The sequence below is a fragment of the Neopelma chrysocephalum genome, unplaced genomic scaffold (genome assembly GCF_003984885.1).
Source record: "Neopelma chrysocephalum unplaced genomic scaffold, ASM398488v2 Primary Assembly neopelma1_97390, whole genome shotgun sequence".
In the NCBI taxonomy this organism is placed as follows: domain Eukaryota; kingdom Metazoa; phylum Chordata; class Aves; order Passeriformes; family Pipridae; genus Neopelma; species Neopelma chrysocephalum.
In genome coordinates, this window is record NW_020926031.1 from 6,341,659 (window position 1) to 6,365,681 (window position 24,023).

At 38.6% G+C, this 24,023-nt stretch overlaps 2 protein-coding genes across 2 annotated transcripts in view; one reads left to right on the top strand and one right to left on the bottom strand.

Moving 5' to 3' along the window:
• Positions 1-16,032, top strand: part of FRMPD2 (FERM and PDZ domain containing 2) — a 74,323-nt gene extending 58,291 nt beyond the window's left edge. Inside the window, exons 39-47 of the mRNA XM_027672262.1 lie at positions 1,255-1,331; positions 3,389-3,477; positions 5,187-5,305; positions 7,235-7,383; positions 9,409-9,499; positions 10,614-10,948; positions 12,665-12,880; positions 13,149-13,211; positions 14,013-16,032. Coding sequence (XP_027528063.1) covers positions 1,255-1,331; positions 3,389-3,477; positions 5,187-5,305; positions 7,235-7,383; positions 9,409-9,499; positions 10,614-10,948; positions 12,665-12,880; positions 13,149-13,211; positions 14,013-14,084 — 1,211 coding nt within the window. The 3' untranslated portion in view covers positions 14,085-16,032. The remainder of the gene's footprint in view (positions 1-1,254; positions 1,332-3,388; positions 3,478-5,186; positions 5,306-7,234; positions 7,384-9,408; positions 9,500-10,613; positions 10,949-12,664; positions 12,881-13,148; positions 13,212-14,012) is intronic.
• The window catches only part of MAPK8 (mitogen-activated protein kinase 8), a 137,691-nt gene extending 113,891 nt beyond the window's left edge, over positions 1-23,800 (bottom strand). The window contains exon 1 of the mRNA XM_027672270.1: positions 23,779-23,800. The gene's annotated coding sequence lies outside the window, so the exon portion shown is untranslated. The remainder of the gene's footprint in view (positions 1-23,778) is intronic.
• Between the last annotated feature and the right edge of the window lie 223 nt (positions 23,801-24,023).

Consider the following 24,023-nt stretch of genomic DNA (forward strand, 5'->3'; position numbering starts at 1 on the left):
TGTTATTAATTTGAGAGCACACCCATCTTGCACAGGGCAGTACTAAGAGAGCTGACTAACTCTATGGAAGAAACTTGTGTTCTATGCTCTACTCTACTGAATGCTCAGAAATTAAATACTAATTAAAGCTGGGAGTGGAAGCAAGGATATAATATTACGGTAGATGAGTTGGGAGGGGGAGATCCTTCAGGTTTGGCTTCAGTCCATACCTGGAAGGAGTATGCCCTTCCACCCTGCCCCCCACCACGTGGCCCTGAGACCCCACAATGGAGCACTCACCAGACCACCAGGGGAGAGACGGACGAAAGAGCAAGTTTATTGTGGGATGGGGGCTTATACAGCCCTTGGGAGGGTCAAAGGGGACCAATCACAGGTGAGGGGGTCTTACAATCAGGTAAGGAGTTTACAGCCAAATAAGGAAAGGGTTGACAAAGGACCAATGAGAGCACCTTGGGACATCTTCCCAGGACACTCCTGACTGAGAGATAAGGGGTTACAGAGCAGGTATAGGGGAAAAGCAGTGACTCTGCAAAGAGCCATCTTAACACATGTTTAAACAACATTAAAAACTTCTGATTCACCAGTCCATCTTTGGCAGGACTCTTTCCATACATCCATTGCTACATAATATTACCAATAGATTGTGGTCCTCAATTTCCTATTTCTTTGAATACTGAAATGTTTCCTGTAATGAGGACAAACTTCAGTGAGAAGCATATAGAATTCCTCCTTCTGGCCTGCTGGTTACAAACTGGAGCCTCTGATTCAAGTATTCTCAGTCAAGAAGACACTGCCATTGCTATTTTCATCTTACATGGCATCGGTGAATTACACAGTTTCTGAGAAGTTTAAACTGATTTCCTGGACCAGCAAAACCCAATGATATTATAGAAGCACTGGCACTGAAGTTAATCTATGGTATTTGCCCCTTAGCACTGCAAATGAATGGGCTGGGTTAGGGAGGGCAGATTTAAAGTCTGTTTCAGGTGGGTTTTTTTATAACTGCTGTTTATACAGGGCTGTACTTCAGTGTATCTTTCAAGTCTGAATTATGCTGTCTTCTTCAGTGGTGATACATAGCATTTGTGCTGTACTAACTCTCTCAGAGGATTCATGAAAGGGATATTCCATGCCAGTTCCTTGCACTTATCTCAATGCCTCTTCCAAGGTCAAAGTCCTTTGATGTAGCTGTCAGAGAAGAAATGGATCTATATTTTCACGCATTTTGTTTTGATTTTGCTTTCTGGTATTCAGCTAGTGCTGAGGAAAGTCTGCGAGCTCAACCTGTTTTCAGTTTCAAGGAAGAAGGCTCCAACCAGATGTGTAGCAAGGTAAAATTGGAGAAGTTATCAGAAGTTATTGGGCAATGTACTCATATGTTTGTTTACAAAATGGGTTTGCTGCAATGTGGGCAAGAACCACACCTTCTTGTTGAAAAAAGATTGCTGTGAAGGAAATGTGCTGCAATGACTGGAGCTGCTGACATTGGAGTGAGTCAGGGGATTCAACTGAAATAAGAGCATATTATTAATATAATACATATGTCAAATGGGTGGGGGGAAGGAAGGTTGCATATGCAAGTCTTGTTCTGATTCTTTATAATACTGAAATAAATAATTTATTAATTTTACTATCCTTTCAGTATTTCTAAAGTATATGCATTAAAAGATTTCTATTCAATTGTCTTCCACTAATATTCATGAGTCCAAGGCATCCAAACTTCTTCAAACATGGTTATGTTTTGAATCTTAATAAGTCCACAAAAACATTTCACATCAAATTTCACAATATCTATTATTTCTAAGTTTACAACTGTAAAACCCCTCAGGAAATATGAGAAATTTAGGTCTTCTCAAATAAAAAAACCAAACCCTGATTCAACCAATATAATCAAACTAGAAAAAGTGATAGAAATCCTTGATATGAATAAGCTGAGAAAACCTTGAAGAGGAATTTCTTTGAGGAGGTTTTAAATACAGTATTGGAATGGGTGTTGGAACCAAACTTTTAGAGATAGGTGAAATTTAATATCAAAACAAGGTCATGTCTAAGATCTGACAAAAAAGTACACCCAAGAAATAATATCAGAAGTAGGAGTGGTAGGGTTACAGGTTCCTTATCAGATCCCTGAGTTATAAGGTATTAAGGCACAAATTTAGTTTTAAAGTGGTTTTAAAGTAAATAGGGTTAAGTCTGTCTAGTTCAGCACAGCACATGCTTAACCTAAAGCACATGCTAAGTATTTTTGCTGAATTGGTTCCATTAACTCTCTCTTCTTCATTATTTCCAGTTTACCTTTAGCTGTCTCCTATGAATAGAAAATATTTATGCTTTACTTTGTAGAGCACGACTACCATCTATTCCAAAGATGCAGACTTTGAAAATGACAAACTACTGAAAAAATATATATGCAAAAGCAAAGAAGCAGTAAAATACCTTTCCTTTGCAAATTAAAACCAAAAATCAATATAACAGTCTCCAATCTATATAGTCAGAAGGTGCAGAAACTGGGTAGATGAATTCATGGTTAAATAGGCAGCTATGAATGTCCCCATTCTAGTGGGGAAAAACATACACAAAAGTAAGAAAATATATATAAGTGGTGGCTACCATTAAGATTCTGTGGGGCATTCACTACTTTATACTGTGTAGTATGCCAGGGCAGTTTCTGAGTGCATCTGGAATATTAAGCAAGGAAAGAAGAAGAAACACCACTTTGAACTAATATTTAAATGATTTGCTATCACTGTTACAGCTGAAAAGGAACTTCTTCCACATACCAACAGCAGATGTCCTGCATCATTATTTAAATGCAGGACCTAGAATTACTCTCTAGGATGGAAAACCAACCACCAATACTATTGCTTCTACTGCATATGGAAGGTGATCAGGAGTCTGCCTTCTCTCTTAGTTGAGCATTTCTCCAGCAGAAGCAGCTGCATCCTGCTTCTTCCACTGGCATCTTTGTGTCTGAGATAAAAAAGTAAATTATTACCAACAGTTCCATCTCAGACACTGAATGCATGCTTTCTGCTGCCAAGAGCTGGTGATGAGTGTGACTCCTGATTCCTGGGATTGAATTCTCTTTATGAGATCAGAGAGGATATAACAAATATGAACCTTTTCTAAGTTCATTCATGCATGCTAAGCTGTATAGATGTCTGAAGACTGTATTGTTCTGAAACTCATAAATGCAGATGATAGGGCTTTTTACTCCTAGTAGATATTGCAATACATACTTTCTTCTGAAAGAGGAAACTATTTTCCCTTTCCTTCTTGAGTGAAGGACACATTTCTGTCAGAAATAAGAAAGAATGCTGATGAAAGTAACTATATTCTTGATGTTTCTGTGTACTGATTTTTTTCACAGCTTTTTCTTATTTGAAACCTGCAGGATCTAGAAAGTACACACAAATCTCTTCAAGGTCAGCTGGCTGGACAAGACTATAGGGATATCATCAGTAACATTTCAGACAGGTAAGTCTTTCAAATGAAGTAAAACTATTAAAATAAATAGTATGGATAATTTATGCTTATATTTCCAGAGCTGTCCTAATAATGGTATGCAAATGTACTCATGTCCCAAATGACAGAAATACAGTTCTACTGGAATGCAGCTCCATCTGCAGCAAGAGCTGCTAAACAGCTTCCACACAATTACTAAGACAAATGGAATGTAAGCTTCCAGGTGTAACAGCTCATGAGGAATTGCCTAAACCAGCTTTGGCCTTTCCAGCTGAGGAGGGGAGAGAACAGTCACCTTGGTGGGCAGGGTCCCCATGGGTTTTACTAAGAGTTCCAAGCAGATCTTGCAGCCTGGGCTGGACCCTGTGCTACTATGGCTGTAATGATACAGATGTTGAAGTCCAGACATACGAGAATCCAGAGAATTAGAGGATGTTACTCCAAAGCAAGTACATAGTATAAGAAGGGAAGAATTTTACTTCAAATTTTAAATCTTTAGGACAACGGGAAATCTAAGAATAATTGAGTATTGGTAATACGTGGGCAGTTTTATCACAATTATGCCGAATATATGAAATATGATCTTTTTTAGCATTTATAACCCAAATAAATGAAAAAAGGACAAATATTCACATTTAAAACAAAATTTTGTAAAAACATTATTTGGCCAATCAATTAGCGATGAAAATCTTCCCTATCTGCTTGCACAGATAAATTTTTAAAGAAGTTCTGAGAGCATCTGCAATTGAGAACATCCATGTGAACACAGACTCGATGTCCCTCGCTATTATCTCATTGCTAATATAACATTATCTCATGGTATACCAGCTAATCATGAGTGATTATTTTTAAATTATCTTGCTCTGTGTGCAACATGCATAAATGCCTCTAATGGCTAATACAAAGTTATCATATAGAGGGATAACAAGTATCTTTCCTCGTTGTTTTGCAAATTGGATGATTTTCTGGGCCCTGTTCAATATTCTGAATCTTTTTACTATCAGTATTTTCCAGTATTTCTATTTTCTTTGTGCAAAAGTTTTGTGTAACTTGAACATGCACAGCCTGCAATGGTTATTGATATTGGCAAAGTTGCTACTGATTGTCTTATTCTCCCTCTTAAGTGTACCTTTTACTGTTTCTAACATTATGATCACACATAGGACAGGATAGTGTAAGACTGTGATAAGCTTAAGCCTACTAAAGGGTATCTGAGTTAGTCAGTAGAGGAATATTTAAACCATGCTGCACATGTTATAGCTATATTCTGGATTGCAGAATTAGCTTCTACCTAAAACATATTCCAGTGTCCTAAAATTTTCTAAATATTTTAGGAAAAATTAACACTCAAAGCCCATTAAGCTACAATTGCCTAACAACTGAAATAGGTCATACATGAAAAATTATCTATAACTGTGGGAAATGTTACTTGCAGTCAACTTTGAGCAGCTTTTTATTCCAAGTATGCTCTTATCTCTGAGAAAAAAAACCAACAACCACCATATACAAATAATAGTGTTTTTCACTAGCTATAGTTGCGAACAATACTCCAGAAAAATGCTCCTACTACTCCTTGAACTTATGTTCTTCAGAGTTCAGATTAATTCTTGAAAGTAGTTGCTCAAGAAAGTTGAAAGTGATCAAAAATATATTAAACCCAGAATCTTTATACAGTTCAGAGTATCAAAGCTTCTGCCACTTCAACTAACACTGTTTTACAGGTCACAGAAATATGCAGAATGTGAAGGCTGCAGAAGAGAAAATCATCAGACAGCTGAGTCAGACAGCTGGAACAATGAAGATGATGTTATGCCCCACGGGATTCCTGTTCTACCTAGAAGTAACAATGCAAAAACTTCTTTTGTTTCTTTAACATTATAGCCCAGCTCCTCCATATATGTACATTGAGAACAACACTAGTACATTGAGAACAACACTAGTCCCTTGTGTACAAGCTAAGGATTTGCTCTTTGAGTCTCAAAAACCAGGGCACGCAAGACACAATTTTTACCATTGGCACATATGAAGGCCATCCAAACTTTTGCATCTCCAAAAGAAGACATACAGCAGGAGATCTCTTCTGTCTCCCTTACTGCTCTCATACGACTTTTCAGAAAAGTAAACACTTAAAACAAAAATGCACAATGAAGGGCCAAATTATATCTCAAGACTTTGTTCTCAGAATCACAGAATTTCACTTCACATAACAACTTCATTAAAACCTCTAGAACTGATGTGCTTAAGCACATACTGAAGCACTTTTACAGCTCATGTGCCAAAGCCTCTCTGAGACCAGAAGAGTTTACAGAAAGAATCCACCTAATTTTTCCTTTATGGAAATTAATCTCTTTCTGCCCTAGATGAGAATAATTTGTGAAAGGAATCACACTCAGGATGCTGCAGTATGCCATAGATTACCTGAAATGCAAGTCTCTCTCTCCCTGCTTCTTTTTGCCCTGTGGAAGCAATGAATTGCTGATGACTCTTATCAGAAGCAAACCACAGTTGTCTCCTTCACACTACCAAGCCATGCTGGAGAGCAAACAGAAAATTATAACTGATCTATCATCTACTACCTGCTCAGAGTTCAGGAGTTTTAAATTCCATTTGATCTGGAAGGAAAGAGAGGTATATGGGAAATAGTGTGCTCTGTCTGGAGTGGGGATCTCTCTTCACTGGCGCTCTTGAATAGCTAATAGGAACACCCTCACACTTGTGAGAGTCAGAGAACAGAAAGTGAGCAGAAAGTGTCTTAGAAAAGTGTTGTGCTTGCTGTGTTTCTGTCTGGGCTACAACTTGCTCCTGCCTTCCTGAGCTTCTAACAGAGAATAGTGAAAAGTAGCGATGATATCTTACAAGAGGAGAACACAGCATTGCTCCTTGTCTTCAGCCTATAACAAACCTGTGAAACATATAATCAGGTTTTCTTTGAGACAACTGGCATGTTATTCTTTGCCAAAAGTAGCCTATGAATAAAAAAGACAAATTCCATATTTCCCCCACCTCAAACCATTAATTTTTACCAAAGAAGCTACTGCTTTTACTCAACATGGTCACAAAAGTTTTTCCAGTAGAGCAGTGATATTTCTGGAGAGATAATGTTTATCCATTTTCTTAATCTGTCAAGTATTGGATCAGAATATGTACTTCAGGATGAGCTACTTAGTAAAGCTGAAACCTTACTTTGGTGCATGAAAGGTAGTTCACACCTTTTTCTTGAAGTGGAGCGTGAGCTAAGATGAGGAGAAAAAATATTTTCTAACTTCAGGAAAGAAGAATGTGTAGTGATTATTCCTAGCAGTGGGATGTGGCAATACTAATTTTCAGGGAAATGTTGGAAACATGAAGATGATTCCCTGTGAAGATGTGGCCAGAGTCTCCTATACCAGTATAAACTAGCATTAAAGTTTACAATTCAGCAAGAACAGTTTATTTAGAACAGACTGTATTTAGAAACTGTATGAGGCAATAAGTTGCAACAGTTGGATCTACTTCCAAATAACACGAAATGTAGTGCTGGTTGTATCCATGGTGCTGACTTATTCTTCTTTCTGCTGTGAACATAAGTAAGCCAAAAATATTTTCTCACATTTTCTCACATTTCGCTTCCACAATACAAGCATCAAAATGTACATACATACTTCAGCTCCCTAGTTTTTTTAGGCCAGGACCTTGCACTGTGAACAATAATAATTAAAAACTTCCTGTTTGTTTTTTTTTGTTGCTGTGTTTTGGTTTTGTGGTTTTTGTTGTTGTTGTTGATATATAGACAGAACCTTTGCTTCTGGAGATGAACTGACTCAGTTAATTAACTTGAAACCATCACGGTCTGGACTAGATCCAAGGACTGGCATCACAGGTCTTATTCAAGGCCTTCAGTTGCGGATTGAGAATCAAGAGGTGTTAAAGGAGTTTATGGTAAAGTGTGCTTCCTTTTTAAGATCTAACTGTTTAGCACAGCTAAGAAAGTGATTTTTAATAGCTTTCTGCATACTGTATGGGAGATCAACTTGTATATCTTTACTCAATCCACTTTCCCTGAGAATTATTCCAGCCAGAATGGGGTTTCTATTCTGCTGTTTGGTAGATACTACAGTATTTGGATCTTTCTCTTTCCACGTAGGTCAGGCTTACACCATTCTCTGTCCAAAGATATTGCCTATGTGTAATGAAAATAAATAACACACAAAAGTAGAGTATGAATCACTTTTTCCTAGACTGATTTCCCATTACCTGCTCAGCTCTGCTGAACATCTGCCTAAGAACTATCCCAAGGGCTGCATTAAGCAAGAAATCCATGCTTCCAGGGATTCACTAATGCAGAAACACTTAGTTGAAAGGAAAATGTTTCACACAATGCAACAGTTACCCATGGAACTCATTGCCACAAGATGCTGCTAAAGTCAGGAATTTTGTGAAATTAAAATAAAAAGTAGTGTAACTCCATAGGTAATGAAAACACATAATTACATCTGATGGCATTTAAATAATGAAAAAATGTAAAATTAGGAAGGCATATAAAATTGCTTGTTTCAGGGCATAGAGTACTCAGTTATCATCAAATTCCCAAAGAACAGATTCATAACTCTTCAACACAGTGCTGAATTTTCCCTTAAAGGATGTACTAGTGAAATGGATTGCTGTCACTTTTCCATAGTAATTGCAACTTTATCGGTTTCTTTCACTTGCCTTTATATCTCTATCTTTCTGGGTACAAAATCCAACAGGCTCAAGTGTACAGGATTTGCTGACTTTCCCTGAAGGCTCAAGGGCACATATTAATTTCCATTCATTCCATTCTATTCCATTACTGATGTAGGTATAGCATACTATGAGCTCAGTCACATGTCTGCACATAAAGATCTAATAGGGAACTGGTTACTAAAGCCAATGGATATTTTATCTAAGTAAAACCTCTAGTAACTGATGAAGGTGTTCAAGAATTGTAATGTGTATTTCAGTTCATATAGACTGTATAGTGGCATAATGTGATGGCTGAGCATTATGCAATGCATATCAAATAGGTACAAGAGTAAAAAAAAGTCAAGGTAACTCAAAACTGTAAATGAAATTAACTTCCACATTTCTGCTTCCAACAACACTGCATTATGTTCCCCTAAATCTACTATGAAGTACTTAACAACCATATGATTTGCACTTAGTACCACTGATGGTGTTCCCTATATTAATCACTTTCTTTATCACTGAAAAGTACTCACTGTCATTATTGCACTGCTAATAGCGCAATAGTTAGTGCTTTAGTCGAGACCCCTGGTGGCCTAGTGGTTAGCGTGCAGGACTTTCACTGCTGCGACCACGGGTTCAAATCCCGGTCTCCTGGCCTGATGGAGGTCGTTAGCCCTGTGTGGCCATCCATCTATGAGAAGGACACTCTAAACAAACCTACGTCCTGAGGACCTCACTGCCATTGTCCAAGCTTGCTTGGCCCCGGCAGATGAACCTTAGGATTAAAGGGTGGGCTCAGTTCAGCGCATGCTGTGTCTCACCTAAAAAATCCATTGCGCAGGCTGGAAAGGTAAAAGACCTTTCCCCAAATCTTCGTTCACGAAGATGGGCCATTAATTAATTAGTGCTTTAGTCAGTAGGTTATCCATTATAAATGCTGACATTTGGCCAAGACACTATTCCAAACATCTATCATACAGCAATATACAACAGGGATTTGTAATGACAGAGGCTGAGGATGAGCGTTGGGAATCTCACTTGAAAAGCCTAGAAATGTTGTTCAGGCTGAAGAAAATATAAAGCAACTTGAATTCCTTGCCTAGGAGTTTAGAGAATGGTGTACTGATTCTCTTCTGTAAGAAGTCTATTTGCCAGTCTGGGGTCATATACTGTGGTAAAGTTTGCTCGCACTGACACTGTGAAAGTTATCTATAGAGGATGTGAACATCATGGATTGACAATTTCTTTTTGATCTAGGCTTTAGAACATGTGAAACCAATAGATGAGTGCAGAACTGGCAAAGCACCAGAAAACCAGCATAAAAACAGATACCAAGACATTCTTCCATGTAAGTATGCACAGTAACAAAAACATACATTGGGTGAACAAAGACATCAGAAAACAGAAAAACAGTTATAACACCAAGACGTAGGAGGTGCAAATCCTTAGTCACAGAGAGCTTTGCTAATAATGGAATTATTCATTATGATTAATGAGATTTTTCCAAAAGAGATAGAGTTCACATAAGCATGTCTGCATTGTACAATATGTAATTATTCAAAGTATCATCTTCCACAAGGCAGGACTTGGTCTGGTAGGGGACTAGTTGTCTTGGTGTTTCCTTCCCTTGTTCTCAGTTACTGATCTACATTTCTGTGGGCATTGAATTATACCATTTCTTTAAATCTATTTAAATGTACAGCTACATCTACTGCTTGTGACACAGTGGAATTCTGAAAAGTACAGTGGAAATCATGAAGTTATGTAACTATTCAAAAGATAAAGATTCTTCCAAAAGTACTTTAAAACTTATTATCCAACAACACCCTTGAGCTGCTCAGCTCTGATCAGAGTCAGAAACAAATTTCATTGCTGATGAGAAGTCATTGTAGAAAGAAGATTTGGGTCCAAGCACTGAATAACTGCTATTAGCAAGGATTCAAGAAAAAATAATGTTCTGCCCAATGATTCCCTGAGAGGCATCATGACAGAAAGATAACACTTTCTGAACACTTGATGTCTTTGTAAACTGCAGCAGCAGGACAACACACGCAAAAATTTGCAGCACGTCTATGTATCAGTGAATGCAGTATGTATATTCTTAGAAATTTTCCTGATTTAGAACACCAAAATCCAATGTCAATATTCCTATGCAATACATTAAAAGCAGCACTGGATACACTATGTTGAATCATTGCCAAACAATTCCATGGTAATTAGAAGTCTCGTCAGAGTACTACACAAAGATTTTAAGAGAAATAAAGCCTTAGTGAACCATACAATTTATTTGTGGAAATTCCTATTAGCAGTGATTAGTATCAGTGCTACTAGTCAAATTCTATTCTAGAATCCAGAGCCGTACTTTGACGGAGAGACTGAGGTTCCCTATCTCATGAGTGCTGGAGATGGTAGAACTCCATTTCAGATTCACAGCTCAAAAGGATCTTTCTGTTTCTGTACAGATGATAAGACACGAGTTCCTCTGGGAGAAAAGAATGGCTACATTAATGCAAGTTACATTAGAATGAAAGTTGGAGAAGAGGAACATTTTTATATTATAACCCAAGGGCCTCTGCCATCCACTATGGCCGATTTCTGGCAAATGGTCTGGGAGAGTGAATCAAATGTGATTGCCATGATGACAAAAGAAGTGGAGTTAGGGCAAGTCAAATGTCATCGATACTGGCCTGAGCCTCCCAATGACTCTAAAGACCTGGCAAATTTCCATCTCAGGCTAGACAATTACCAGATTCTGGAATACTTCGTAATTAGAAAAATAGAAGTGATCAACAAGCAGGTAAGTTGAGTAGACTTAATACTTTAATATATGATGAAATTGATTATATATTTAAAGTGAGTAGATACCAGTAGTACCGCTTGATTCTTCCATGACATATGCTTGGATTTTTTAGGAATGTAAAAATCTGAATAACAGGCATGAATTTAGGATTAATGAGATAATATTTCTTTGCTCATTCCACAAGCAATAGACCTGATATTATGGACTTTTAGACAAGAACTTCCAAAAATGAGTCCTCTAACAGTCACAGAGCTGGTATGTTTAGTGTTTTGTAGAATTGCTTACGGTTCTCATCAAATCACATCTGTGCCAGAGTAGATTCATATCCTCTAATGGTGGGTGGATGGAAAGAGGGGAAGAAGGTGGTTTTCATCCTAGAATTTAGGTGAAATGATACCTTTTTCATTCATGAAAAGACATGAATACATGTGAAACTATGAATCTAGCAGCAAATTTTTAGAAAATTAGCAAATACAGAATCCAGGCGTAAGAACAGGGAAATCAGGGCAACTATAAGTCTCTCAGTCTTGCCTCAATAGTAACTAAATCATAGAATCATAGAATCATAGAATCATAGAATCAGTTGGGTTGGAAGGGACCTCCGAGATCATCAAGTCCAACCCTTGATCCACTACTGCTGTGGTTGCTAGACCATGGCACCAAGTGCCACATCCAGTCTTATCTTAAAAACCTCCAGGGACAGAGAATCCACCACCTCCCTGGGCAGCCCATTCCAATGCCTGATTACCCTCTCTGTAAAGAATTCTGTACAGTTTTCTACAGGACACATATTTAGTGGAATAATGAAAAGACTTGTACCTGTGCCAGGCTAACTTGGTGCCTTTTCTATCAAGATAATTTTTCTATTTGAGGAAAAGACAATTCACCGTATGCTATTGAGTGTGAAGCACAGTAAAGCATTTGATGAGAATCTTTCTAAAAGGCTATTAAGATGGGAAGATGGTATGTTATATGTGATTGTTTAAATGACAATTTTAAGTTTGTTATGTTTGTACTGGACCAATATCAAACTACTACAGAAAGCCATGGGTTTGTTTCAGCAGAAATCCATATTTGCATTCAAATTCTTCTGATGGTAAAAATCCAGGTAGTTCTTTAGCATTAAGCTCAATGTGGTTTTTTGAGCTGGCAACAAGAAGTATTGACCCAGGACCATTCAATTAATATCAGTCTTTATTTAATCTACATTTTATTTAGTGTTGTAAGCATTTTTTAGTTAGTTTTCCTGTTGGGTATCTAATCACAAGTTATTCTTTTCTGTCTGATAGCCAGAATAGCATTTATGATCTTTATATCATGGCTGTCATATTTCTACCCTTCTATTAGTAAGGCTTAATTCAGCTAAAATAACAGTTTTAGCAAACAGTACTGTAATGTTTTAATTTAACAAATGTTTTTGATTTTTTTTCCTTTCTAAACAACAACTGAGATAACTACATCCTTTTGAGGCAACAGAATAACTTCAGTGTCACATCAAAATCATACGAAGTAACTTTCCTAGGCCTGTGTCTTCTGGGTGCATTACTGGAAACCTAAAGAAATCTTATTAGAGCCAAATATAAAAAGCTGAAGAATTTCAGGGTACACAAACAATTGACTAAGAATGAGGCTAAAGGAAAATTTTTAGTGGAATTCCTTGAAAATTGGTTTTAGGACCGATAATTTTTAACCTTTTTGGTCTCTCTCTTCCAGACAGAAGAGAAGCGCTTTATAAGTCATTTGCAATTCACCACTTGGCCAGACCACGATATTCCCAAACTGGCTGAGCAGCTTGTAAAATTTATTTGTCACATGAGAAAAGCTCACAGTACAGGACCTATTGTTGCTCACTGCAGCACTGGCATTGGAAGAAGTGGAGTTTTGCTGTGTATTGAAATTCTGCTCAGCTATATAGAAAAAGATTTACGTGTAAGTATCAAACAGATCATTGTTAAGTATTGCAAACTGGTATGGATGTCAATAACATGGTGGGGGCATCTTAGAACAGAGTAATTCCTCTTAGAATTCACCCTAACAAAACAGGTGAATAAACCCAGCTTTTGTTTCGAAGAACAAAGTTAATAAGTTAATATACTATCTCTAAAAGAAGTGAGTCACAGCTTCCCCATCTGACTATCCTTAAATCTTTCTTTATAATTTGCGTGTCAACCAAATAAAAATTGTTCTCTTCTTATAGTTCAACATCAAGCAGATAGTGAGGGATTTGAGAGATCAGCGTTTTGGCATGATCCGAACTAAGGTAAGTTCTCAATATTCAACTAGATTATGATTTTTAAAAGCCTCAATTAGTGGTACATATCCACACGCTTTGATAAATCTGGGGCTTAAAATATAATTTTAGTGCTCTCATTTGTGGAAAATAACAGCCTTCCAGGCAAGTGGTGTCTAGTTTAAAATATAAAAGTCTGTCCCTTACTAAATAATTGAAATAAAAGCCAAGCAGTAGTATAGTACAGATACAACATACACCTCTTTTTTTTTCTAAAGCAAGAAGAAAAGCAAGGATCACAAAACCAGTGAGATACTATAAACTGTACCCTGCAAAATTGCAGCCTTCAGCTGAATTCTTGCTATTGCTGAGTTATCATCACCAAGTAAACCCTTCTACTGCTGAGTTAAAACCACTCCCGAAAAGACTTTTCACACAGCACAAGACAAGATGCAGCTAACTCAATTCAGAGAAAACAGGTGGTGGGAATAAAAGCAAGAGAAGACTAGGATAAGTTCTTCCTTCCATTTTAGCACATGCTTTGATACATTTTTCTTCAGCGTAATGATTGAGCATGTGAGTAAAATTAAGCAGACAGATAACCTTCACTGACCTAAATGAGAGTTGAACACATGCTTAAAATTCAGCGTTACTGAACTTTTACAAGTGATGGAACAAAAAGAACAAGGATTCTCTGTAATATGTAAGGTTTTGTATCCATATTACAAAGATGATGATGTTATAAACAGCGCTTCAACTAGTCTGTCCTTCTTTGCTTAGAATTTATGTTGAATGTAACCAGGTGTTTCACATTGGTGTCTCTGCATACAGGATGAGTATTTATTCTGTTATGAAGTTGTGCTGGAAGTCCTTCAGATCCTCCGAACAATGGATTCCTACTGACTACAATATGACTCTCCCCTGTTGCTATTCCCCTTGGACTCCAGGGACCACTCAGCAATTACTTTAAAGAGATATTAAGCCAGCACAGTCGAGTGTTATTATGTGTTCTTTTAGATTACTCTGATTTCTAAGGCATTTCAAAACCTTGCTTAACACATCCTGGGTAAGTCATTTAAATCCTGGCTCAAAGTTTGGAGAAGCAGCCAGCCAGCACTGCAACACTGCTGCGCTAAATTGCCATGGACAATTTTTGCATTCTGTGTAATAATATATTAATTGTTAGGAAAATATCTGTGTCAAGGATATTAGCTTTACTTTCCAGATGGCAGCTATAAAGATCTAAGCTTTTGCTGGTGTTTGTGGAAGATTAGTTGTTCCTCATCTATTGTTATGCACTATTGGCTTCCGGACTGCAAAGCAGTATTTATTAGAGTAGTTATGCTTTTGTGTGGAAGGACTTAATTCGGTTACCTTTGGTTGCTTGAACAATGTAGAACCATTTCCAGTCATCACTCCAGCCCAGGGTTTTATACCACCTTCAATAGCCATCTTAAATCAAGAAACTAACAATAAAAATAGAATGCCTTTAAACTCTCATTGGTTCTCTTCAAAGGAAGAGCCCAGCATTATGCACAGATGTAGATGAACAGTATTCTTTCATTCTACATCCGTGTAAAAAGGAATGCAACACTAAGCCAGGTGAAATGACTGTGTGTGCGTTGTGGTACACGCATACATTTCATCTTCCCCTGATCCTTTCCACTGATTAACTATCTTGTAATTCTTACCTAGGATTTGAACCGATCTATGGGAAGTCCCACTGATTTCAGTAGGGGCTGAATCAGATCTTTAAATTAGAGTAAAGAACTCTCTGTACAGTTTATTTCTCTTGTAAAAAGTATTTCTGTTCATGTGAATGGATTTGAGCACAAATATGCTGTTAAAGTTGGAAGATTGCACTTGTTTCTATAGTACTACTTCTAAGTCCTTTATCTAGAAGGTGACATATATGGAAGTGATTACATGTCCACTGGAAGAGTAACTTTTAAACACAGGAAACTGTAGCAATCTGACTGAATTGTACATATTTTTAAAAATTCTTTGATTTCAGGAAAAGAAAAAATATTAAGAGGCATTGGATATAAAACTGAAGTAGAAGCAAGATAACAAAATGCCTGTCTATTTTCATTATGAATAAGAGGCTTATTTTTCAGAAAGAACAGGGGATTAAATACTAATTAAAAGTATGACTTTTAGAAAAATCCACTGTAATATAATCATAATTAAGGCCAAGGCCTATTTTTTCTTTCTGGCCTCCAATAGTCTGCTAGAAGGCAGCAAAAGATAGAAATGCAGTTTATTATTTGAGCCAGATGTTAATTTCAAACGTATTGATAAAGTTTCAGAGTAATGCTAAATAAATCCAGGAGTAACCCTGGATTTATAGTGATACAAACATAAGCAGAATTCAATGTTTTGTCTTAAATTCATTGCATTTGTTCCTTTCTTTCAGCATTACTTTCCATACATTCTGCATTTACTATCTTTATGTTGCATTTAAGGGACTGTTCGCACAATTTTTTCAAATGTCATCAGCCAAATTTTTTTCATACCTTTGTTACTTTCATTTGGTATTTGGCCTTTCACTTTGACTTTAATTACTGCACAAGTACTAGGCAATGAATGCACTACACTGCGCATGAATGCACAATTGACTTTTTGTACCACAACAATTTTAATAAGCGTCTCTGAAGATATTCCTGTACTTGATGCAAAGGTGTTTTTTTCTGTGGTTTAGAACAAGCATTCTGGATTTAGAAGACAATCCTCATAGTGTTATTTGTTTCTCCACATTTGTGCATCATCTTTGCAGCTGTTTGACAGATGTGTTCGCTATTTGACATAAGTTTTTCCTGTTTTACAGGGATATTAAAAAGATTTCTGAAAACAATCTGTTTCATTTCAATTTTTTTTAATGAAAAAGCAGCTGCAATTCTTAACTACTAACTAATAAGAGCTCTAGGGAAAAATATTTTATTAATTGGAGCTTATATTTAAAATTCCTCTAAAGCAGATTTTGTGATGATGGTACATTTTGTACATTCCTCTGAAGCTGTTATTACTGACCTCTAAGACATTCTGCCGTATGTCATGATCTTATTCTTTGGGAACGTAATAATTAAATACCTTTATACAGATAAAGACACTATGGTTATGATCCCCATAATGACATACTCCCTCAGACTGGACTTTGGTTTGGATGAGACATACACTTTTATACAGGTCTGGTTCTCTAAGGCTGCTAGCAGAGTAAGATAAAACAGAATTGTCCTTCCAGATATTCTGTCATCTGTTTCATAACAAAGAAACTCTCACTCACAGAAAATCTCCTAGGCTCTGAAACCAACTTTAGGCAGAGCCAAATAGACACAATTTACCACATGCTGGGTGACAAGCCCTCCATCTGTCACAATTCTGGGGCAATCCTACAGAGCAAGTCTCTCAATCCATAGCCTGAAAATATTTTAAGAAAACTGCAGACTTGCAAGGGTTCTGCACGTTTGAAGCCAAAGGCGGTCACCTCCGTCCAGGTCTGCTCCTGATCTCCATGCTGACAGTCAGCCTAGACAGCAGATAATTTGGGGGATGGAAGGACTGAAATGATAGACACAGCTTCATCCTACAATAGACACCATGTTTGGAGAAATAAACAATGAGTCATTACCAGAAAGTGCTTGGCAGATGTGACTGCTATATATGGTCTCTTGGAGATGGTAAGGAACCATACGTTGTCAGCTCCCTCTTTAAAGGCAGGATTCAGGGATTCAGCTTCCAGCTTTGCTGCAGACTTCCTGAAGAGGCCAAACCACTTAAGCAGGATTATCTGCACCTCACAGTTTTCTTCTTTTACACTGTACTACTGAGGTACACTCACATCCTTTGTAGATAGGACTACTGAGCTCAAAGTGTAGATAAACTGAGAACAGTTAGAAGATTTAACCATTTAAGTATAGGGGATTCTGGCTACATCCAGCAGCTGAAAAGCATTTCCCCCATACACAGCAGAAATCAGAGTTCCACTCCTGCGTTCTTCATTCATGTAGAACTCCTGTGGAGATCAAGGCTCACTGATATGCATTCATTTGGAACAAAAGGTAATCCACTCTTTAAAGAGCTCAAACAATTTGACAAATCAGGCTAAACTGGAAAGAAAACCCTACTGTCCTATTTCAATCATAGGGAAGTGAAGCAATGGTTGGTGATTTGGTGAAGGTCTACAGAGCTTTGAAAAACTTAGGAACTAAACCCAGTTGATGGAAGCTCTGATTCTTTGTCTACACATAAAACTATCTTTCCTCAGTCAGAAAATAGGATCATACTGCTCTGGCCAATAGGATCATACTGCTCTGGCCAATTTCTGATGAGATATTATTTAGCATATAAAGTGCTCTGACTGGAATTTGCACACATCCTAATATGCAAGAGATGAGGATTTTTTTACTGAACAGGCCCTTCTGTGATGGAAAAAATACATGCAAACATGGCTCGTACTGCCAAAGAGCAGCAATCACTGCCATCTAGGGGCAAATCGTAACTGTCACTGTGACAGCATTAATCGCAATTAGTGGTTCGTGCCCTTTGCACAGAACCACTCCATGAACTTTCAATGAGGTTCACTCAAAAGTGCTACCAAGACAGGCTTGGCAGGACGCAGTGCTCTTGCTCCAGCCTGGCAAATTCCTGCCTGGCCAGGCAGGTGCTGCATGTTTCTGACAACTATACACCCATACTTCTCCTGGTCCTACAGAGCCTAAAATAATGATAATGAAGTGCTCAGGCAGCCTCAGGAAAAGATATTTAGAAATCTGACAGGATCTGTCTAAATCTGATAAGAGCTAATTTATGAATAACCTTGCTCTTGACCTTAAAGCAGGAGTGCTTTTGGAATGAAGCACGTTCTTTCTTACTGAAAATTGGGAGTAATGGGGAATCCTCCCAGAGTTTTACAAAAATTGGTTTTATGGAACACTGTTCGTGTCTGAATCTAATTCAGTTGGAGTCTATTTAGTGTAAGATAATCCCTGTAAACTGGTTTCTTTTTCCAGTATATTGCAAATTCATCTGCAGAATGAGGGCTAGAGGTAACATCACACATCACGGTGTGATGACCCCGATCATTGCATACCATGAAATGTGATCCCCATAAGGGTTAACCTGAGCAGGCCCAAGCCTGTGCTGTGCCGTGAATATCTCTTAGCTTCAGAATAAACATAACCAGTTAAGTGTAACAGAGGGCTTGTAGGCAGCTCTCACTTGCTACTTGAAATTATGTCACCCTGAGTTCTTGCCTTTACCTAAAAGTGCAGCAAGAAGTTATCACATGAACATTCTTTCTAGTGGACAGTAGTAATACTGAATGGAATTGTTTCCTTATGGGAAATAATACAATAGTTCAAATGACCAAAACAGGGTGACTCTTCCACAGACAGGGTCTGCACGGTGTGCTGCACCCAGACCAGGTGCCTGTTTGATGCTCCACAACTCAAAGAGTTCTCAGCATCTGAGGATGTAAGTTTATCTATACTATCATCTCTTCCTTTACAGTGTTAGGGCTAATTAATAGCACTTTAAATGATACTTAGCATAATCTGAGTGCCTTACTTACTGAAATTACGTTTGAACAGCAACTCCAGACACAAAACGCTCCAGTGAAGGATGATGGTATTTCTCAGAGCTGTTAAATCACAAAGCTGACTCAAAATGAAGATTGCCTACCTACTGCTTGCAAAGATGACCAAATATTATTGTAACACTACAAAAAATAGATGTCAGTTGAGATCTTTATACTGAAAAGAGAGAGGTCTCCCTTGCAGGCTAAGCATACTGAGGGTTACAGTCCAATATCTGATGAACCTTTTAAATGTCCAGTAACGCGTGTGATGGAAGGGCACAGCACTTATAAAGATATGTGTAACAGTAAAGTTTTATGATTTGCACATAATCTTGCACTGATGTAGCTCTGCAGGTTTAGAAATAAGCTTGTGAAACCAGAAGAGTGTTCTCTAGTGCCATACAGATATAAGTTTTTACTTACTTTGTGCACACCAGGAATAACAGAACCTCATACTTCATTCATGCATCTCCAGGCCCAATAGATGGAACAACCAACAACTAATAAGAACCATGAAAGAAAATAGTTGAGATTGTAAGGAACCTCTGGGAAGCATCTAGTCTAAACCCTTAAACTCACAGCAGTGTCACCTAGAGCTCAGGACCATGTTCAGGTGGGTTTTGGATACCTCAGGGTGGAGACTCCATGACCTGTCTAGGCAACCTGTTCTGATATTTGACCATCCTCCTGGATTTCAGTTTGTGCCCATTGCAACTTGTCCTGTCTCTGGACACCACTAAGAGGAATCTGTTTCCTCCTTCTTATTTACTCCCTCCCTTTTAGGAATTTGTATCTATTGATAAGTTCCCCCTGAACATTCTCTTCTCCAAACTAAACAACCACAACTGTCTCAACTTCTCCTTTTACAACACACATTCCAATTTCTTAATCATCACAGTGGCCTTAGTATGCCAGTACTTGTATAGGGAGAGGATAAGATTCCATTCAACAGCTGCATGTCTACTGAAATTAGGAAATGTAGTTTTTTGGTGCCTACTTTATATGTGAGAGTTTTTTGCTGTTTTAATAGCACTTAAGGACTGATCAATATGGGAGTTTAAGTGAAGAAGCAGAATATTGAGCATCTCTTGGATGCCAGTCTGCAAGATCTGCCAATGATCATCTCTACATTTTTGGTTAGTCTTAACTCTTCAGTGTCCTCCCATATGAAGTAGATGGCTGTTCAGAATTCATTGCCTTTTCTGCACAGCACCAGTTACACATGCACGCCTGAGGGACAGTGAACTTTTTGCAATCCTGCTCTGAATTACAGTGTTATTTAGCTTGCTCATTGAACCATTCAAAACCAAAAAAACAAAAAGCAGCTAAAATGCCTGAGAGCAGTACACCCCCAACCAGGCGACAGACACAATAGGGACTATACAGTAGCTGTCCAGCACCCCAGCTCATTACACAACTGAGCAATTAACTGAAGTTGCCTGTGCTCCCTCCCCTCCCTGCATTTGTTCTCTTGAGGGATGACAATTCCTTCTCCTCCTTCCTGTTCAACCCTCTTTGAAAGGAGTGCCAGTAATTGTAGGCTTTCCTTTCCCATCACACTGCTGTAAAAAAGTTCCTAACTACTCCCATTACCACTTCCTTCATGACTGAAGCAGATTTATCCCAGGCAAAGCACAAGCTGTAGTACCTCTTGGCTCATTCAGTACACCTACCAATAGCTCCCAAGGCAGAAACGACTGCTGTGAGCTTGCTTAATGCCGGCATCTTTGGATGAGTGACAAGGACACTATGAGAAATAATGAACGTTAGGGAAATGTAGCTATAGCAACATTAGTATTCACAAAGCAAATCCCCACTAAGAGTGCAAGGAAACTGCTGTTATTGTATGTGTAAAAGTGCTGATAAAGCAGGAGCTTGGGCTATAGCATCAGGAGAAAGCATGCCAGGCCTGCAGTCCTGCCACAAAAGGTAACAAAAGTGCACCTGTAGCAGAAACAAACTTAGCTCATGCTCTTTCAGAAATGTTGGGTGAAACAACAGATCAAAACTGAGTCTTCGTAAGAAAATCTCAAACCTCACTCAGATCTTTGTTTTAGTGCTCCAGACTTTACTGCAGGTTTAGCACCATGTTGTCAAAGGAACCATCCTGGTAACATTCTCATGGTGCTCAAGAGGCTGGCATCGTTCCAGAAGCAGGAAATGAGCCTTGGTCTCTCATTAAACTATACTGCCTTCATCCTTTTTTATCCACTGAAACCAGGCAAAACTTGTAGTTGAGTATTCAACAGAAGCGTGGACAATACTTTCTGACCATTTTTTTTAATCTTAAAATGAAATAATTGAATGACTCTTGGGGAATTTTGACTTTCAGTAGATCTAAGAAATAAAATGTTAGTTTATTTAACTTCCTCCAGAACTCCTGGGTTCCTCTCTTCACCATATTGATAATTTATTGTAAGATAAATTTCTTGAGAGTATCATGCCTCGTTTTCCTTGTCTACTGCTTTGCTGTCTTAAAGAAGATGCATGAGTCACAGGCAATGCTTGTGAAGTGTCGAATAAGTACTCAAGGAAAAGACAATATGAAGCATAAAATATTCTTCATTCTTGCACTTTTCAGCTACCACACATTCCTCTTCACCTCTCTGTGTGAGTTAGCATACATGTAGCATATACCTATCTCTATTATTAGGAAATTATTGCTGCATCATTGAGGGAAACATTTCACTAGGGGAAAGAGCGGGATTCTGATAATGTATCATTGGAAAAGTGAGTAGGGACAAAGCAGTTATTTGACAGCTAGAAATTCTGCTAGCATCACCTAACTTGAGTCACTCAGCATCATTCCTTTTGCTTGACAGCAATTTTAGATCAAAAGTTTGAAAACTGTTCCCATAGTCAGAGCCTAGACAAAGCCTGGAATGCCAGCAGCACTGGGATGACCACACCACTCAGCTCAATACAAATGCCCGGCTCCTTCAGAGCAATATGGCTCTAGGCAAGAGCATCTCCTTCCAAAGCATTCCATGCCAGCTCCTGCTGAGATTTTCAATCTCATAGAGTCTTCTCCACCTACTTCCCTTCTCATCAACATTCACTTAGATCCCTAGCTAAGAGCTGGGTGGCTGCTGGGTTATGTTCTTCTGCTAGACTTTGTCAGTGGCTCAAAAGGCCAGGTTCAATTACACAAAGAGTCCTTCTGGGGACTTACACAACACTGTTTTGAGCTCTATCAAAGCATCTGATGAAACTCAGTTACTTCCTTGGAGTTCTGAGAAGGACACAGATTAAACTGGGAGCACAAAAAACAAGTAAACATGTTAAAAATATTCATTCAATAAACTTTTTTAGTTCCCCTTTGTCGACAGTTCTCCCCTCTCAGCTGTTCAATTAATAGGGCAACAGGTTTGCACACCTCACTTCTACCACTCTGCTCTGATAGATGAGGCTGACCCATAATCAAAGCACATTTGGTATTGTTCACTTGTCTTCTTCTTACCAATGCAAGTAAACTTTAATCACACCGTCATCTCTTCTTTTCCACCATTTGCACCAAAATGATCTGTAACTAATGTGTTTGTGAGATATGTTCTGGCTGCTCTTCTCCTGCCCACCAAAGGGAGGACACCCTGTCCTCTCCACAGCTTTCGGCCACAGGGTTTACACATGTTCAGTTCCCTTTGTGGTTTCCCTCCAAAATGTCAGCACTTCTCCTGTCAGGCTGTTCTTTGAACACTGACTGGGATGTGACTGATCTGCTTTTAATTCTCAACTACTTCTTCAGCAGCTCAGAGCCAAGCCTGTGCATTGCAATTGTCTTGGCTTCTGGAAGAGATAGAATATACTCATTCCCAGTTGATCTCATATCACAAACATACATGATCTCTACTGGTCTGTGAGGAAACTGGCAAGATTGGGAAGGGCATCTGTATTAGTGTGGATGCGTTCACTAGACACGGGAGCAGACTGATGATGGATGCAGGCTGCCAACAAATCACACAGGAAATGGGGCAAGCAGGGAGAATTCCCACCTTTCTTTAACTTCTTGTAGTAATGTTCTTTTTAGTTTGTTCTCACCTTCTGCCAAATCACAGACTAATCTACACAAAAGCAAGCTACAACAATGTGTGTGCTTGAGTGTGAGTGCATGTACGTAACACTGCTCTCTACAGAAAAGAATCAAAAACATTCAACCTTTTACAGCTACTAGAGACTTTGTAAGTGGGGAATTTATCTTCATTCTTGTCTGTGTAGGACAATCTGTCTGCCCCAGAAGATGGCATGTGTATAGTGTAGTGCTGAACATGGCTTTCTCTGTGTGTACGGACTTAATGGCTTATTACTCTTTCATATTAGTTCCACAAGTTCCTCAGTATCAGCAGAACTCTATCCTCCTCCAGTGCTTGTCAGGGAAGCTAAAATAATGGGCTTACTCAACACTAAACTCCAAAGACTCCACATAGTCTGCTATGTTAAAGGCCTAAGGTATGCCCAGATAGCTTTAGGCTCATGTCCTGTGCCCATGTAAATCCCCACTGACTGGTAGCCCTTTTGGTAAGGGCCCCATCTGTGTGTAGCTTTGTGCTTGTATGAACACGAAGCGAGGGCTCGCAGAGCACTAACAGGACGGATGGCAACAATGGCCTGTCAGAGGGGGAAATCACCCTGTGAGGATATGTGTGATGGACCCACTGGAGTGAATTAGGTCACCTCGTGCTGTCATGAACAATAGGGCTAGAGCTCATACAATAGCAAGCAGCCTCATATATGAAGGTCTTTGGACAATTGGCTCTGCTAATAAGGTTACCAGCAGTGATACTATACATCATGACACCATTGCAGAGATGAGCTTGCATGTGGAGGGAGGCAGAGGTCTGAGGAGCTCGGGGCAGACAACATGAATCCTTAGACTGAAAAATTTTCTCCTAAGTAGCAAAGAGGGTATCCACTTTGGACTTGGTAGGCTGAAAATCCACCCTCCTTTGTCCTCTAACCTAATTCGTTCTTACCAGAGAATGAGAAGGTAAGTTGCAGCACCGGGCTGTGATTGTTTAAACTTACCGGTGGCTTTAAGATCCCAGTTCAGCATTCTTCAATGTGTATCCACATTCTGGATTCTCAGCAACAGCTGGATCTGTGCTGTAGCCTTCACAATCGCTTCTGAAAACTTTGACCATCATTTTACTCATTTCCTCCTTCTAAATGCATTCTTTTCCACTACAAATTCTAAAAAGGGATGAAGGGGAAAAGGAGACTGATTAGTAATATTTCAGATTTTTCCCCTTTATCAAAGGCCTCACAAAATC